Source organism: Notolepis coatsorum, assembly GCF_963971535.1.
Source record: "Notolepis coatsorum genome assembly, chromosome: 6".
NCBI classification, from domain to species: domain Eukaryota; kingdom Metazoa; phylum Chordata; class Actinopteri; order Aulopiformes; family Paralepididae; genus Notolepis; species Notolepis coatsorum.
Window position 1 is genome coordinate 113,892,024 of NC_140170.1, and position 15,760 is coordinate 113,907,783.

Consider the following 15,760-nt stretch of genomic DNA (forward strand, 5'->3'; position numbering starts at 1 on the left):
TTGGTCTGTTGAAAACAATGAACGATGCAACCCCAGCAGGTGAACCCAGCTAAGACTATATTGTCCAATGGCAATATGTTTCTTATTGCTCAGGGAACATCCAGTCAATAACATGTCCTCAGTCTATTTAACCATGACTAAAAACTTCTCCAGCATAGTCAATCTCAGCCTGAATAACGAATCGTGTTGTGTCAGCTGAACTCTGTCCACACATTTACTGTATATCAATATGAATTCACACAAGTCATATACATTTAAGCCTAATCAGAGAGAGATGTATAATATATAGACTGTATAATATTAAGCTTCATAAGACATGATAATGACATTTACATCATGAACAGGCTACTTGTGATCTGCACATGAAGCTTAATGACATTTACATCACTAAAAGGCTTCTCTACACATAACGCTTGTATCAGTAACTCGGTAGAGAAATGACGGCAGAGAAACCGAGGCTTGTGAAGAGGCTCCTTGCGGTATAATGATGTGTTGGTTTACACTGGCACAGAACCACATTGCATCTGGCAGGCAGGTCCATAATTTATATAATAACAATTAGCAAGTCAAGAAACAAACCCTTCCCTCCTGCTCCATCGCTCCCTCACTCTCTCTACCACCCCATCCCCCATCTCCCTCTCTGTGCTGTAACTAACTCTTTTCTCTCTCTTTCCCCCCACCCCCCTTCTCTCTCACGTCTCCTCCCCCTCTCTTTTTCTCTCTCAACCCCGCTTCTCTCCCTTCACCCCACCCTTCTGTCTCTCTCTCTCTCCATCCCTTTCCATCTCTATCAATCCCCATCCATCAATCTTCCCATCCTTCCCCCTCTCTCTCTTCCTCCTCTGCTCCACCTCTCTCTCTCCAGAGCAGGCATGTTTGTCGCTAAGTTCTTTGAGGGCTGTGTTCCTGTCATGGACCTGCAGGTTGAGGAGAAGAGGCTCCTGGCTCAGGTGGGCTGGGAACTGCGCCAGTATCTTCAGCACATGGACAAAGTCAAGTAAGACCAAAGTCGTACACTTTAATCACACAGTGTTACACAGTGATGTGGCGGGAGTCCTGGGCCTGTATTTATCAAGCATATTAAAGTAGGAGTGCTGATCTGAGATCAGCTCATGAGTCATAGTGAGGGTGTATATGGTCATGTGACCTGAGCACTGAACTTAGATACATACTCCTATTCATAGAAGTATGATAAATATGGCCACTGGACTCAAGAGTCCTTTTATTTAATGTGATGTTAATTATTATTGACATAACAGGCTTTACAGGGAAAACACAAAAAAGCATGATTCTACTTATATTTGAAAGGGGAAAATATACTCGGAAGACAGGTTTCAGATTTGTTATTCCAGTGATTTGAGATAGTTCAATCAATATTTGTGAAGTGAAGGATTCTGGGAACCCGAGAAGCAAGGCTGTAGTCTGTAGGTCCATGGCCTTGAGGTGCTGCTCTGTCTCTGGTCTGACATTCTAATCTATGGTGTCATCATAGTAAATATGTAACTGTCATAGAGTGAATTCTATTTGATATATTAAAGGTTTATAATGACCTGAAGTGAATGAATGGTGAAGTTGATGATGTGGGTTGTGGTTGATGTGTCAAGTTGCGTGTTCTCAACGTGTCTATTCCGTAACATCCCTCCAGAATCCGCGAAGCTCTGAAACACATCCTGAACATCTCCCGCCATGGCAACCAGTATATCCAGGTTAATGAACCGTGGAAGAGAATCAAGGGAGGAGAGGCAGACCAGTGAGTTATCCTCGTCGTCACGGTTACTCTTTATTTCCACAAAGGTTGATGGATGGAGTTTGTAAAAGCGTCGCTTCATCTTGAACGGAAGGTTCTTACTGTCAAATGACCATGGTATTGTATCCATAGCTATAATATAGAATATAGTTATAGCTCTACAAACAAGGTGACGGATCCCTATATCTACTGGTGGCGTCACAACAGGCGGCTTCGTCTAATAGCTGGCACTCAAAGTGTTAATAAAATGCTTAAACAATAATGTTAGTGATAGAAGAGAACTCATTTTGTGCAAAAATGGAAAGCTTGCCAATGTTCATGAGGCAGAATTATTACAATAGCGATAATACATTTTCCCAATGATAAATCCCTATACGGGGCCACGCGGGAAACTAAAGTGACGTCAGACTACACCTCCCTATTGACCTAAAGGCTTTTTTGAGTAGATAGTCCAATTTATAGTAATAATATTTGGATGCAAATGTTGTTCAAAGGGAAAAAACAACAACAAACAAACTCGGTATAGTATATAAATTGGGCCTGTCCTTGGCCATGGCACTTCTTAGTTGACCGAATACTAAGTAATAATCATACATTTTGTCAATGAATCCCATAGTAATTTGTATCAACAAATCAAATACAATCAAAACAAATCTATATATTTATTTTGCACTTATATTGTTATTCTGCAAATGAATGCAACCAAGCCAAAAGGCCTCTTTATGTATGCAATTCAGCTTTATTCTGTTTTATGTGTATTTTTGTTAAAATGTGTATATTGTGATGATGAATTATATTTTATGTAGGCCTATTTGATGTGTTATGTGTGATAACCTTTTAATGTTGATTAATATGCACTGTCCCTTTTGCAAATAAACTTAAACTTAAACAGCGGGTTCTTTTTTAAGACCAGAGCGTAATGAAATTAACTTAATGAAACCATCTTAGCTGACTAATTACCAGTTAATGAACTACGATCGGGCAGCCTTAATATAAATACACATGTTAAATGTCCTACGTTCCCCCGCGAGAATAATAATCATCATCAAATTATAATTTCTGTACCAAAGAAAAAAGAATTAAGCAAAAAGAAGCAATTGAAATGTATTGACTGAAGGTTGCTCCCCCAGGCAGCGCGCCGGCACAGTGACGGGCGTCGCGGTGAACATTGCGTGTCTGCTGTCAGTCATGCTGCTGCCCTACCTGCCCACAGTCAGCCAGACTATCAGAGACCAGCTCAACGCTCCTCCGTCCTGCGTCACCGCCATGCTGCAGGGCACCGGCAACTTCACCTGCGCCCTGACAGCCGGCCACCGCATCGGAGCTGTGAGTATGGCTTCAACACACCCTCACAAACACACACACACACACACATGTGCTAGTAGTGGCACTGGCAGTAAATTTGCCCTGGGAGATGCAAGGAGGATGCAAGGATTACAATGTCAATATATCAATACTCACACACATGGAGTACACACACCAAAACACACACACACACACACACACACACACACACCACACACACACACCAGCGAGCCAGCCAGCCTATTAGGTGTTTCTGGGGCTCAGCCATAGGCCACTTGTCACTTCAGGGACTAATTTACCTATCTCAAGCCCCGCCCTCTTTTCTTGATCCTCCAATCACAATTGGCGTGATTGGAGGATCAAGAAAAGAGGGCAGGGCTCGAGAGGTCAGACTCCTTGTTGGAGCATTGTGTGCTGTTGCTTCTACAGACATGATGAACAGATATCAAGTTTCAAGTTCAAGTTTCTTTATTAGTTGTCATACAGAAATACAGAATACTTTTGTATGAAATGCTTCTTTCTGTTTTGCTCCTGATATGCTCTTGTGAAAGTTTACATTACATCAACAAGATTACATTGCGCTGTGTGCTCACAAGCCCTCTCCCACGGCACGCCATCGCATTCTCACCAGTGTCATGTTACTCTCCAGAGAGAGGGTTCAGAAGATGTTCTAATGCAGAACAGACCCTTTTCACAGACGAGTCATGGCGGGGTAAACATTAATAATGGCTTGATGTGGGTGCGCCAGTGAGCCAGCATTGACAGTAATCAATAGTATTGTCAACGATGGCTCACTGGCGTAAGTAAATCAAGCAGACCCATTGCAAAATCAAAACAATCACAACAACAAAAATACCACTTTATGACACGTCTGTGAAAAGGGTCCATTACCAGAACTTCTATGTATGTATGTACTGGTACAGTAGGCTATATTGACCTTCAACATAATTAACTGTATATTTTGACCTTGTGATAAAAAAAATTTAAATAAATGTTCTACCTTTTTAATAGATTCTAATTCTTCCCCTCTCTCTCTCTCTCTGTCCAGGTGAGTCCCTTGTTCCAGAAACTAGAGGCTGACCAGATCGAGGCTTTGAAGAAGCGTTTCGGTGGACAGCAGGTATTTGATGTTCATGGAGCCTAATTGTGTGTCTGTCACGTCCGGTATGAAAATGAAGAAATTGGAACGCATGAATAAATATGAAGTATTGCATGAAGCAAAACGGTGTACACATGAACTAAAGTGTGGCTGTCAAGAATCTGTCCTGTTAATTGAAGTGTGTGTCTGGTAAAATACAGGTAAGAGGAAAACTAAATCGATAGGAAATTAAAAGGAAGTGAAATGAAGTAAAACCATGTATCTGTACAGTTCAACGCCTCTTTCTAAATAATCTCCTCAACCCCCTCCTGTTTCTAGCCTGAGGATGAACCGCCTAAAAAGAAGGTATCCAAGGCATCGTATGTGTGTGTGAATAGTCCACCTTAGCGCTTCCATATTTGTCATTCATTAACACGCATGCACTAACATTAGCCGCTATTACCTCCTCTAACACGATCCCTGCGTGTTGGAATTTCACTCATCCCCCTTTTTTCCGGCGCGATTGCCGCCATTCCATCGATTTTTCATCTCAGCCGTGACATGGATACATCGCGAACGATGTGAACGACGATGAATGATATGGTGTGAAATTTGAACAAAATAAAATGAGAAATAATACCAAACATCCTCTCATCACGCCTCGATGTCGAACATCTTCTCGTCTGGTCTATAGTCTCAGACGGCAGCTCGGGATGCCGGTGCCACGCCTGCCGCTCCGCCAGCTGCCATTACGGAGGTGGTGAGCGGTGCAGACCCGGAGAAAGCCAAGAAGCTCACGCAAGCCGTGGCCGAGCAGGTGAGACCCACCAACTGGACCCATGTTGACCCTTCCTGTGGTAAACTTGTAATGCTCCCGTTTTATCTGAAGGATATAGTTTTAATTTTAATTTAATTTTTTCAAAAATTTGGAAATCAAAATTCCACGCCACGTAAGGACTTGACGGCTCAACTGGGTATTGAAGCGGACGACTCAGTTACAGAAATAACCGGTGTGGACGGAACTGTCTCTGACCGCACGTCGTCTCTGCCCGTAAATAAACGCACCTCAGGACAGTTGCGTGTGCTGGTTATTTCTGTAATTGAAGAGCCTGTCTGGGCCGTGCACCTGAAGAAATTATTGAAGGAGTTAGTTGTGCACGCACAGTCTTTAAGTATTCGGTTGTGTCACCATCATGTCACAGATCATCTGGTGAGCCGTGGTCAATCATTTACCAGGCGAAACCAAAAAAAAGAAACGTCAGCCTCCTCTCGCATCCGACTGTGCCATATCTTATCACCGAGGTCAAAGTGCGATCGTATAATCGTGTCAACCCATCTCTTTTCACAATCCTCCACAGGGGGACAAGGTGCGAGAGCTGAAGGCCCAGAAAGCGGAGAAGGCGACGATCACAGCCGCGGTGGCCGCGCTGCTGGACCTAAAGAAACAGCTGGCCCTGGCAGAGGGGAAGACCCCCGAGCCAGCACCCCAGAAGGGCAAGAAGAAGTGAGAGAGAAAAAAAATTAAAAAAATAATTTAGGTTAGTCAGAGCAACCAACGAAGACTATGTACCGGTATGCGTTGAGAATGATGGGGTTGAGGTCTCGTTCTGCAGAACGGGAACAAGATGTACACAGAGAGGAGGGTATTAGCTTGAGGCAAAACTAGGATCTGACACAATGTGGTATTGGCACTGAGGAAATGCTGAAGAGGACAGACAAAAGAATACAGCTACAGAATTGAGAGGATTCTTCCCAAATCCCGCCACCTATAGAAACTGATCTATTCTCCCTGAAGCGTGCGCTAGTAGGTTTGGAAGGTGTGTTACGTATATATAAGAGCTATGTTTGTTTTTTATATATACAGCATATCCCCTTGCAAAATGTCTTATGCCATTCGCTAGTTATCCTTTTTTCAGATCAGGAAAATAAATCTCATTCAAAGGATTGTCTTTTATTTATATGACTATTGTAGCTTCACAATTTTCTCTGCGTAAACTCCACCGCACGCATTTCAGTAATTTATATACGCATGAACGATCAAAAGAAACGGCACAGGACACTGAAAATTACTGACGTTTTCTTTTATTGCAAATTTGACATTACAGTAAAGTCAAATTAAATGCCATGGTAAATACAATGTTTAATGTGGGTAATGGAAAAGGCCATGCAAGTTATTCTATGGTTTACAATAGATGGGACTACAAAGAGAAAGTAACATGGATAGAGGCTATTACAGTATTGTCTATTCCAGTACAATAGGATATAATACAAGAATATAAAAAATAGTAAATCAGGGTAGATCAGTACATAGTAATTCTACCACTAATTTCCATTTGATAGAAAAAGGTCAGTATAGAAAGTATAGCCAGGTCCTACTTGCCAAATCTAAATATGCGCACACACACACAAGCCACGGGTTATTATAAAAGATTTTAATTTAAAAAAAAAATCAAAGTAATTCTTCTCCCGAAGATCATTCTCTAACACTGCACTGGCCACTTTCAAACTTTACCTGAGCGCCTGAATTGGGGCAAGTAACCTCTTGCTTAGACACATGGCAGCCCTTTAAGGACGACTTACAATTTGTGGCAAGATGGCGGGGGAAGCAGTGACGATGAAATGCACCCTACGTTAACACCAGGACCCACTCTAGCCTACATACAAATCACTAAATGCTCAAAAAAACCTACTTTTTCTTTCTTTTTTGCAATGCTTTTCATGGCAGTTCATGATAGGCGTTCTTAAAGAGGATATCAAAAAGCATTCAGAAGCATTGCATGGTTTGCCCTCTTGAGCTTTTGCCTTCTTCCATCTCCCTTACGTGCGTTCTCACTCTCTTTCTACATTTGCCGCAATGCCGCTGCAGCTCCTCTGTGGCTTTCCTTGACTTGAATCACTTTCCTTCTCGCTCACTCTTCCGTTTTGTCTTTTCAGATGATCTAGTTTCTTCTGTTAAAACAAATTAAAAGGAACATTTCTTTGGTTTCCATCTTTTCCTATCTATAGAGGCATTTCATGGCCACAGTCTTTGTACCCATCCCCACCACTGCTTGTTCCACTTCCCTTCCTCTCCCCTCATTTCCTGGTGTTGACCAGCCTCTCTATCAGGGCTCGACGTGTCCTCTGAACCTCCTCCCCCAACCTCTCGATCTCCGCTTTCAGACGCTCATTCTGCTCCGTCAACTCCTGCACCTTCCTCTCGTTCTCCTGCTCCCTCTCCTTCCGGCTCTTCTTCGCAGAAGAGGGGGGCGAGCGTGAGCCGGAGGAGGACAGGGCGCTACCGCCCCTCTCGCTGGTACTCCTCCTGCGTTTGCCCAGGCGGGAGGAAGGGTAGACGGACGGAGAGGAGACGGGTGAGGAGGGTGGTGAGCAGTTCTGAGACGGCGATTGGGAGCCCGAGGAGGAGCAGGATGGGGAACCAGGGACGCACGGCAGCTCCTCCTCGCTGACAGAGGGAGATGCAGGCTGGACGTCAACCTGATGATGATGGTGGTGGTTATGATGAAGGTGGTGGTAACCACCGCCGACCAGTGCTCCGCTGGGCTCCACCATTCCTACACCTCCCTCACTGAGCAACTCAAAGAACTCTGGAGGCAGCAGGTCACCACCGCCTCCTCCCTCTCTCCCCCTCTCCCCATCCGCCCGGCTGTCCTCAGCCAAGGCCGGACTCAGGCAGGAGGAGGAAGAAGAGGAGGGCGATGACGAGGAGGTGTGATGGAGAGGCTGGGCGGCAGGAACTGCCTCCGTAACCCTCTGGACCCCTTCACCCCATGTCTGGCCTCCATCTGTCAGCCACGTCAGAGAACAGCTCTCCAGAACATCCAGAAACTCCGGCTCCTTCTAGCAACAGCAAAAAACAGAAAAGTATTACAATAGCGTCGAAGCACATCTAACACAAATCTCTTTCAGAAACAAATTACGAAAACCAAAAACGAAAGCTGAAAATGTAGCTAAGACTAAAAACGAAAGCTGAAAATGTAGCGAAGAACAAAAAAACTACAGCTGAAAATGTAGCTAAGACCAAAAATGAAAGCTGAAAATGTAGCTAAGAACAAAAGTGAAAGCTGAAAATGTAGCTAAGAACAAAAAAACTAAAGCTGAAAATGGAGCATAAGACCAAAAAACGAAAGCTGAAAATGGAGCTAAGACCAAACTGTCCACATACGTATAAATCAACGTTGACACCCATCCCTCAACTTGCCCCACCACCACTGACCTCGGTGCACGGGGGGGCGCGTGCCAACTTTGCCCCACCCGCGTCGGAGCCCAGAATATCCTGCAGGTCCTCATACCACGCCTCCAACTCTGCACCACACAGCGGCCCCACGCCAGGAGGGTACGGCGGGGGCAGGTGTAGCCACTCGGCAGTCATCTCCCCACTCAGTCAGCAACGCACAGATACTCGGCCACACGGTTCACACTGGACCTGGGGTGGAAGGGGGTGGGGCCGGAGGCAACAGATGAAAGAGGGGTTGGGAGAGGGAGAGTGTTAGTTGATTGACAGGTCACGTGATAACTCTGCCCTTGTTTGCCCGGTGCCCCAGATATTGCCTGCTGTTGGCTTGTGTGGCGATTTATGAATAGTATGCCATTGTACAAGTGAAAATACTATGAACCTCCACGTCAATCATTTCACCTGCAATGAAGCAACTAGTCAAAGTGGAGAATATTCTATTGTCATACACTTGTGTGTGTGGAACGGCATAACAGTGACACTATGTGTGGAAATGGATGTACTGCATGCAAGATGCACAAAAGAGGTGTAAATTGTATTGTTTCAAATATAATGTAAAATAATAGGACAGATGGATTAAATAAAATGTTGAGATCGCCTTAGTGTACATTGAGCCTGTAAAATATTTTGAATGAGGGGAAGAGCAATTCACCTTTAGAGAGTCTCTTTTAATCAAGTCTGCCAATTTGTTGTCGGAGATAACTTGTCCCAACAATTCTAAAAGGGGAAAGAAATACATCAAATTGATTACTGGCATGCATTAAACAAATATTTCCTTGTGTGATATGACTTGAAATTTGCTGAGATTTCAAAATCTAAATGATGATTGCACAAAAACAAGGCCAGGCCTCAACTGAAAAGAAAGAATAGCCTATTAAACCAATTGACTGAGTTTAGGGTATGGTTTATAAAATAAAGCGTGTTCTCCTCTAATAATTCTGAGATGATCAATTAAAGTAGAGGTGGACAATGAAATTCGGGTCATTAATTTGTCTCGTGTAAACAAAGACTGAATGTTCTCCACTGCGCCCCCTGCTTTTTACGGTCCTCAAAACACCTCCGGATCGATAAAGAAGTCGTTCAAATGAACCAATAAATCCAGACATTGATCCATCTATATTTAAACAGAGTTTAATAATTCCTAATAGCTTTCACAAATGTAGATAAACTGAATTCGTGATATTATCTCACTGTTCAAAACGCCGTTCTACGAGTCGTGAAAACAATGTCACTCATCTTTTTAAATTTGTATTTGATTGTAGACCCATTTGTATATATATATATATATATATATTTTTTTTATATATATATTAATATGAAATGCAAAGAAAGGCATATTCCTGCCAGGTTACAGTGTTATTCATTAGTCTTATTTACACAATATGAACGCCTCTTCGGTGCCGGCATTACTATTAGACGGGAGCTTTCATTGAAGAATCTAACCGCGGGGAACGCATACAACAGCTACATGCTTAATGAATGGCCGTAGGCTACGTATTAAATGCCAGGCTACTATCATTTGATAAACAATTACAACTTTAGAACTAATAAAGTATTTTCTTTCTCTCGGATGTGGTTTGAGTTCCATGTCCACTCTAAGCCAAGACAGTTACGTCATGGAGCTGAAGTCCAGCAGCAGGATGAGGGCGAAACAAAAGGGAAGAAGCGAAACACTGTTGAATAGCCTGTCTACTTAAAATAGATTTTCGGTAGAATTAACGATTGACACATTATTAACAGTCCAAGTTGACAAGATCATTTCAAAACACTGACAGTGACAAACAGTGATTGTAGTGGCTGCATACAGAAGTATAAAAGGTTTGACATGTCGAACAGCTGAGCTGTCACACGTTCTCCAAACTTGTAAAGAAGTCGGCACAGACACACGCTCTCACAGAACAAAGGTATAAAAACGTGCAATGTAAATTATGATTGATTCAGACAACTGTATTCTATAAATGGATATGGGAAAGTTGCCAAAACATGCACATTATTTTCCAAACGCAAAGCCAGCAGCACACCAAAGGCTATAAACTTATTTGAGTTTGGGGGGAAATAAAAACATTGGCAACCGCCGCACTGTATCAAATCGTATTCACTCACCCTTTTTCTTTTATTATTTCGCCTTCTCGACTGTCTTGGATTCGGAGAATGTAGATATTTTAGTGAAGATTGGTGATAGTTCATGTTCACCATTGTTCAATCTTGGTGGCTGAATGTGATTTTCGGGAAACTCCCCGGCGGTCTTTATATAAGGTGTGTGAGGCCAACCGAACTCTGTGGGCGGGCTGCTCTCCACAACCTAACCGAGGCTATTGGCTGTGACTACGGACTGACACGTGGACGGTCTTCTCGTAAACGCCGACTTGAGACCTTTTGCTTGGTGACATCCAATGCGTAAACGCGATTTAATGACAAGGCGGGCCTTGTGTTGCTATGCTAGTTGTCCCTGTCTGTATAGTTTGTGTGGCCACGCAAATGTGATGCAGTCAGAAGACGTCCAGGACGAATTTGGGGCGTATGGGAGTCACATGAAAGGAATGATGCAATGCTTGGCAACCAATTTCTAGTCGGGGATAACACCAGCAGAATCAGAGCATGTTTTATTAAACAGTGTTGGCTCTAACACAAATCTAAAAATATACTTATATGCAAGGGTAGCTTATTATGTCGAAGAAATGTGTGTTCAGTTACACAATACATTTTCTTTAGAAATGATTGTGGCCAAATAAGTTCATTATTGATACGATGTAACTAGCATGTAGGTATGTTAATTGTTTTTATTTGATTTTTTATTAATTGACTGTCCCCATTGGCATCTTTTGCACCTGGCATGTGCATAAAGGTGAATGCTATTCAACTGAAGTCATCTTTATTCAAACCATCCATTCATTCAAAAGAGCAATCGTATATGTATGAAGATGATTATACAGGCCGTATATTGATATAGGACAAATGTATTTTATTTCTATAAGTATTTTGTGTTCATTCAAACGCGTGTCAGTGGCATTTGGGCATTCTCTGATATTTCATACAGCGCGCTCTGTGCGCTCCGCGAGACATCAACACAGCTGGGCGTGTTCCGTCACCGTCATCAACACTCCACTACAGAAGATCCACTTTTCTTTACCTTGTTATTATGTTGAATAGACTCAAGGGTTTTAATGATCGAATACAACATGATTAGTTGCTTGTTCATTATTTACACTACGTTGCATTGTTTGTTTTAATTCATGTGTAGGTTATTATCCATTGGCTAGGCTTCATATTTTTAATGATTGTAATATGAGGGGTATGATAAAAAAAAATGCATCTTGTTTTCACTAGCATTTTATTTTTATTATTATTATTATTATTATTATTATTATTATTATTATTATTATTATTATTATTATTATTATTATTATTATTATTATTATTATTTAACTGTGCCGGCTATTATTCTTAATAATTTTGACACACATGTGCATGTGTGCCGCCAAACTCAGCAGCACCGCACAACTGCTGCTCTGCACGGTGCGACACGCACGCCTCTACACGCACAGCCTAGCAACAGCGCAAGTAGCGAATAGAAAGCTCAACACTGTCTCTAGGACCCGGGTTAACGCGCTGCAGGAAGCACCATTAACACGTCACTGCTTGAGTGGCTGTTGCTGAGTAGTTCGGCATACTTTCTCTCCCCCTCTCTTTCTCTCTCTTTCTCTCCCTTTCTCTCCCTCCCGTCTGTTTATTTTCCCAGTCCCGTCGTCTGTGTTGTATTCATTATAAAAACATGTTTACAACCATATCTAGGTTGCCGTGGCGCGGAGTGTTTTATTTTTTATTTTTATTCGGTATGGTGGTCCCCGTGCTCTGATTGATGATGCTCCCTATTGAAATATCCAAAAGCACAAATAAAGTCAATGTACAAATATTTACCTCATTATTTTGAGTCTAGGTTTAAGTTGAATGGGTCATAATGCTGCTATTTTAGTATCTTTATTACTGCCTGTTGTCTTACTATTTTTCCACATGGACTCTACTACTATTGTAAACATGACCTTCATTTTGAGCAGATCACTGTAATTGAGACATCAAACTATTATAGTGCTGTTACATCATTCACAACGCATAATTACACTTGCTGTAATATTGAATAATTACACTCACTCTTCTAAAGTGCATGCCATCTGCTTTGTTGCTTCTTCATTTGATTATTCAATTATTGATTGTCATTTTAAAGGCAGACAACGGTTTTTGTTTGCTTTTTGCCATTTTACAACCGATTCAGAACGACTAAGATTGTTTAAATTAAACTGGCCATTGTGGCTGCTGAATCCAAGTGGATCCAATAAGAATCAAGTAAGGATGATCCAGAGTGTCTTGAATGTGTTCTCTCCTTAACCACAGGTAGGCTGTTGCCTTTTGTTTTTCAGGCAGTGAAAAAGTCCATGGGAGCGCATGGGCTCTCCTTGTTGTCTGGTCTGTGCCCTTGGTCAAGAAGACCCCCGCCCTACTCTCAACACACACACACACACACTCTCTCTCTCGCTCTCTCTCTCTCGCTCTCTCTCTCTCTCTCTCTCTCTCTCTCTCTCTCTCTCTCTCTCTCTCTCTCTCTCTCTCTCTCTCTCTCTCTCTCTCTCTCACCTTTACACATCTGCCCCTCTACCTCTTTCTTCCCTCTCTCTCGCCCTCTCCACCCTTTCTCTCCCCCACCTTTACACACCTGCCCCTCTCTCTTTCTCCCCTCTCTCTCTCTCTCTCTCTCTCTCTCTCTCTCTCTCTCTCTCTCTCTCTCTCTCTCTCTCTCTCTCTCTCTCTCTCCAGCTGTCAGAATCCTTCTCAAAGTGTTACAGCTGGTAGCATCTGCTTGTGATACAGTAAATCTATTACTTGTGGCCCGTTCTTTATCACCATGTTCAGCCTCTGCCTCAGGTCCTGCTCCACGCCTCCATCCAGCGGAGGGATGCAGAGACCCAGCCTCAGCAACAGCTGGAGCTCCTCACTAAACCGGTGTGGGCGGGCGGTGGGCTTGCATTTCACACGGAAAGATTGGCTATACCGCCAGAACACTGGTAAATGTGTTCTTTATCATTCTCTGATGTTCAGTTGAAACTGTCAGATTGAACTTGAGCATGCAGGCTAATTAATGCTATACAGGTGGCCAATTTGGCCAACGATTATGACTAACAGTATTTTAATAAAACATTATGTTTTTATAATGATTATTTTTTGTGAATATTAACAAAAACAAATTCAATGTACAGTATAACATGCAATGCGTTGTCCTTAACTAAACACATACATATGTGTTGTCCTTGGCACATACAGTTGTGTTGAAAAACAACACACATTAATAGCAACACAATTTGTGTCCTTTTTAAAAATAAATAAATAATATATCAATTAAAAAAAACTACACACCTGTATGTGTTTAGTTGAGGACAACACATCCTTTTTTTAAAGTGTCATTACACTTTGGTATCTTCTAGCCCACTACAGAACATCAGCCACGCTGTTTTATTTGCCAACCAGTATCCAGACACTCAAAACATATGTGTTTAATGAATAACACATGATGCATGCAATGTCCTTAAATAAACACAAAGAGGTGTTCTTGGCACATACGGGTGTGTTGAAAAATAACACATTAATAGCAACATAATTTGTGTCCTTAATTATTATTATTTGTTTTAATAATAATTATACACGCCTGTATGTGTTTACTAAGGACAACATGTCCTGTCTTATTTCAACACATATTTTTTTTGTTATTACACTTTGATATCTTCTAGCCCACTATACAGAACGTCATCCACACTGTTTTATTTGCCAACCAGTATCCATGCTGAAGACAACGTTTGATGACCTTAAAGACTCATTATTACCTTTACAATAACAGTGTCTAGCTGTCATCTATAGTCATTTGTTTGTGGGCACTGGGCACACAAGTCCGGAGATTAACACACGATCGCTTGGAGGGTTACGTATAGCTAACTGTTTAATCCGGCTCCTTGAAAATCTTCCCAGCCATAAACAGTCTTATCCCTCCTTTTGTTGTTGTTGTGAGATGATGTGTTCCATCATGGCTGGAGCTTTGGCAGACAGTCCAGTCAATCTTGTTGCCGTTATCCCCTCTTTCTCCTCCAGCCCTCCCTACTCCTCGTCATCCTCGCCTCTCCTCCCTCTTCCCTCCCTCGTTCATTCGCTCCTTCTCCTCATTCTGCCCCACGACTGTAGCCCCCCTCCCTAAACCTTTACCTCCACCTGCTTCCTCTCTCCTCCCACTCTGGCACTCCACACGTTTCACCTGTCCAGAGCGAGAGGAGATCAGACTGAGAGTGGCTCCCGACTCCTCACTCCTCTATCCATCCACCTCTCTTTCTCTCTTTCTCTCTTTCTCTCTCTCTGGCGTCAGATGGTTCATCTTTCTCTTCCACAACTTGTCTCCTCGTGACATCCTACTCAATTTCCTTCCTTCACACAATAATAGAACAATATAATAATAATCATAATAATAAGTAGTATAATACAATTGATAGTTTTTTTATTCATCATTTATAATGAATAATAAACTTTTTTTTTTATCCACTTTTTCTCCCATTTTTCTATATTTTCTCCCATCCCAATTTCGTATCATCCAATTCAACCCTCCCCTGTCACGAACGCTGTTTCTTGCCTCCCACAAGCCGGCTGCAATGTGGACTAAGTCATACATAGCACAAGTCCCCTCCGGTACTTGAGGTAACAGCAGTCGCATCTTTTCACCTGCGCAGCTCGATCTCTCAGTGGCGAGGAGTAACGCGTGGGAGGCTCACGCTGCCCCCGACACTTCCTGATTCTACTGCGCAGGCGCACCAACCGACCTGTAGGAGTCGCTGTCCACAACGCCCGATCCCCACCCATCAGTTTCCCACCCCCTAATACGGCCAATGTGTATTAGTACGGACGACCAGCTAAACTGAAAGCAAATGTGGAGCGCTGGGCTCGAACAGGCAAGCCCAGCGTCTCCAGATTTCGTGGCGAGCGCCTTGCCCACTATGCCACGTAGCCGCCAAATGAATAATAAACTTTAATAAAAAGAAAAAGCAACACTTCTAATCACTTTACTATCTGTCGACAGCAAGATTATAAAAAAATTTAAAATAAAACAAAGCACGGGAGACTAGAGGGTATTAAACAGAGGCTGACAGAGAGACCCCGGGCTCTGGGCTCTTCTGAACAGGTGATTAAACTGACAGAGAGACCCCAGGCTCTGGGCTCTTTGCTCTTCCTCCATCTTTCCTCTCCTCCTTCCTTCCAGCTCCCCCACCTGCAACAGGCCCGGAGGAACTGATGCAATAGAAGATGCTTCCCTAGTCTCCTCAGCGTTCAGACCCCAGTGTAAGTCTTCAGTGTTGATGGGAGACTGGTA

The 15,760-nt window shown here is 42.8% G+C and overlaps 2 protein-coding genes across 3 annotated transcripts in view; one reads left to right on the forward strand and one right to left on the reverse strand.

The window, feature by feature from the left end:
* Nucleotides 1-6,075, forward strand: part of mars1 (methionyl-tRNA synthetase 1) — a 46,729-nt gene extending 40,654 nt beyond the window's left edge. Inside the window, exons 16-21 of the mRNA XM_084316422.1 lie at nucleotides 866-997; nucleotides 1,646-1,750; nucleotides 2,878-3,073; nucleotides 4,101-4,172; nucleotides 4,825-4,947; nucleotides 5,489-6,075. Coding sequence (XP_084172548.1) covers nucleotides 866-997; nucleotides 1,646-1,750; nucleotides 2,878-3,073; nucleotides 4,101-4,172; nucleotides 4,825-4,947; nucleotides 5,489-5,638 — 778 coding nt within the window. The 3' untranslated portion in view covers nucleotides 5,639-6,075. The remainder of the gene's footprint in view (nucleotides 1-865; nucleotides 998-1,645; nucleotides 1,751-2,877; nucleotides 3,074-4,100; nucleotides 4,173-4,824; nucleotides 4,948-5,488) is intronic.
* A 131-nt stretch (nucleotides 6,076-6,206) lies between these two features.
* Nucleotides 6,207-10,586, reverse strand: ddit3 (DNA-damage-inducible transcript 3). Of its 2 annotated transcripts, none has more exons than XM_084316928.1 (4): nucleotides 10,468-10,586; nucleotides 9,017-9,081; nucleotides 8,347-8,556; nucleotides 6,207-7,967 (listed from the first exon to the last, which is right to left on the reverse strand). In XM_084316928.1, the coding sequence occupies exons 3-4, from the start codon at nucleotides 8,500-8,502 to the stop codon at nucleotides 7,206-7,208; spliced, it is 918 nt and encodes a 305-aa protein (XP_084173054.1). In that variant the 5' UTR covers nucleotides 8,503-8,556; nucleotides 9,017-9,081; nucleotides 10,468-10,586; the 3' UTR covers nucleotides 6,207-7,205. The 2 variants fall into 2 exon arrangements, with proteins under 2 accessions (XP_084173054.1, XP_084173053.1); XM_084316927.1 differs by having other exon boundaries at nucleotides 6,207-7,970.
* Nucleotides 10,587-15,760: the final 5,174 nt, after the last annotated feature.

Excerpts from the sequence above, each read along its gene's own strand:
- ddit3 (XM_084316927.1), bottom strand. The coding sequence starts at position 8,502 with ATGACTGCCGAGTGGCTACACCTGCCCCCGCCGTACCCTCCTGGCGTG. Across the intron at positions 7,971-8,346 it reads GCGCCCCCCCGTGCACCGAG|AAGGAGCCGGAGTTTCTGGA; the intron begins GTCAGTGGTGGT and ends TGCTGTTGCTAG.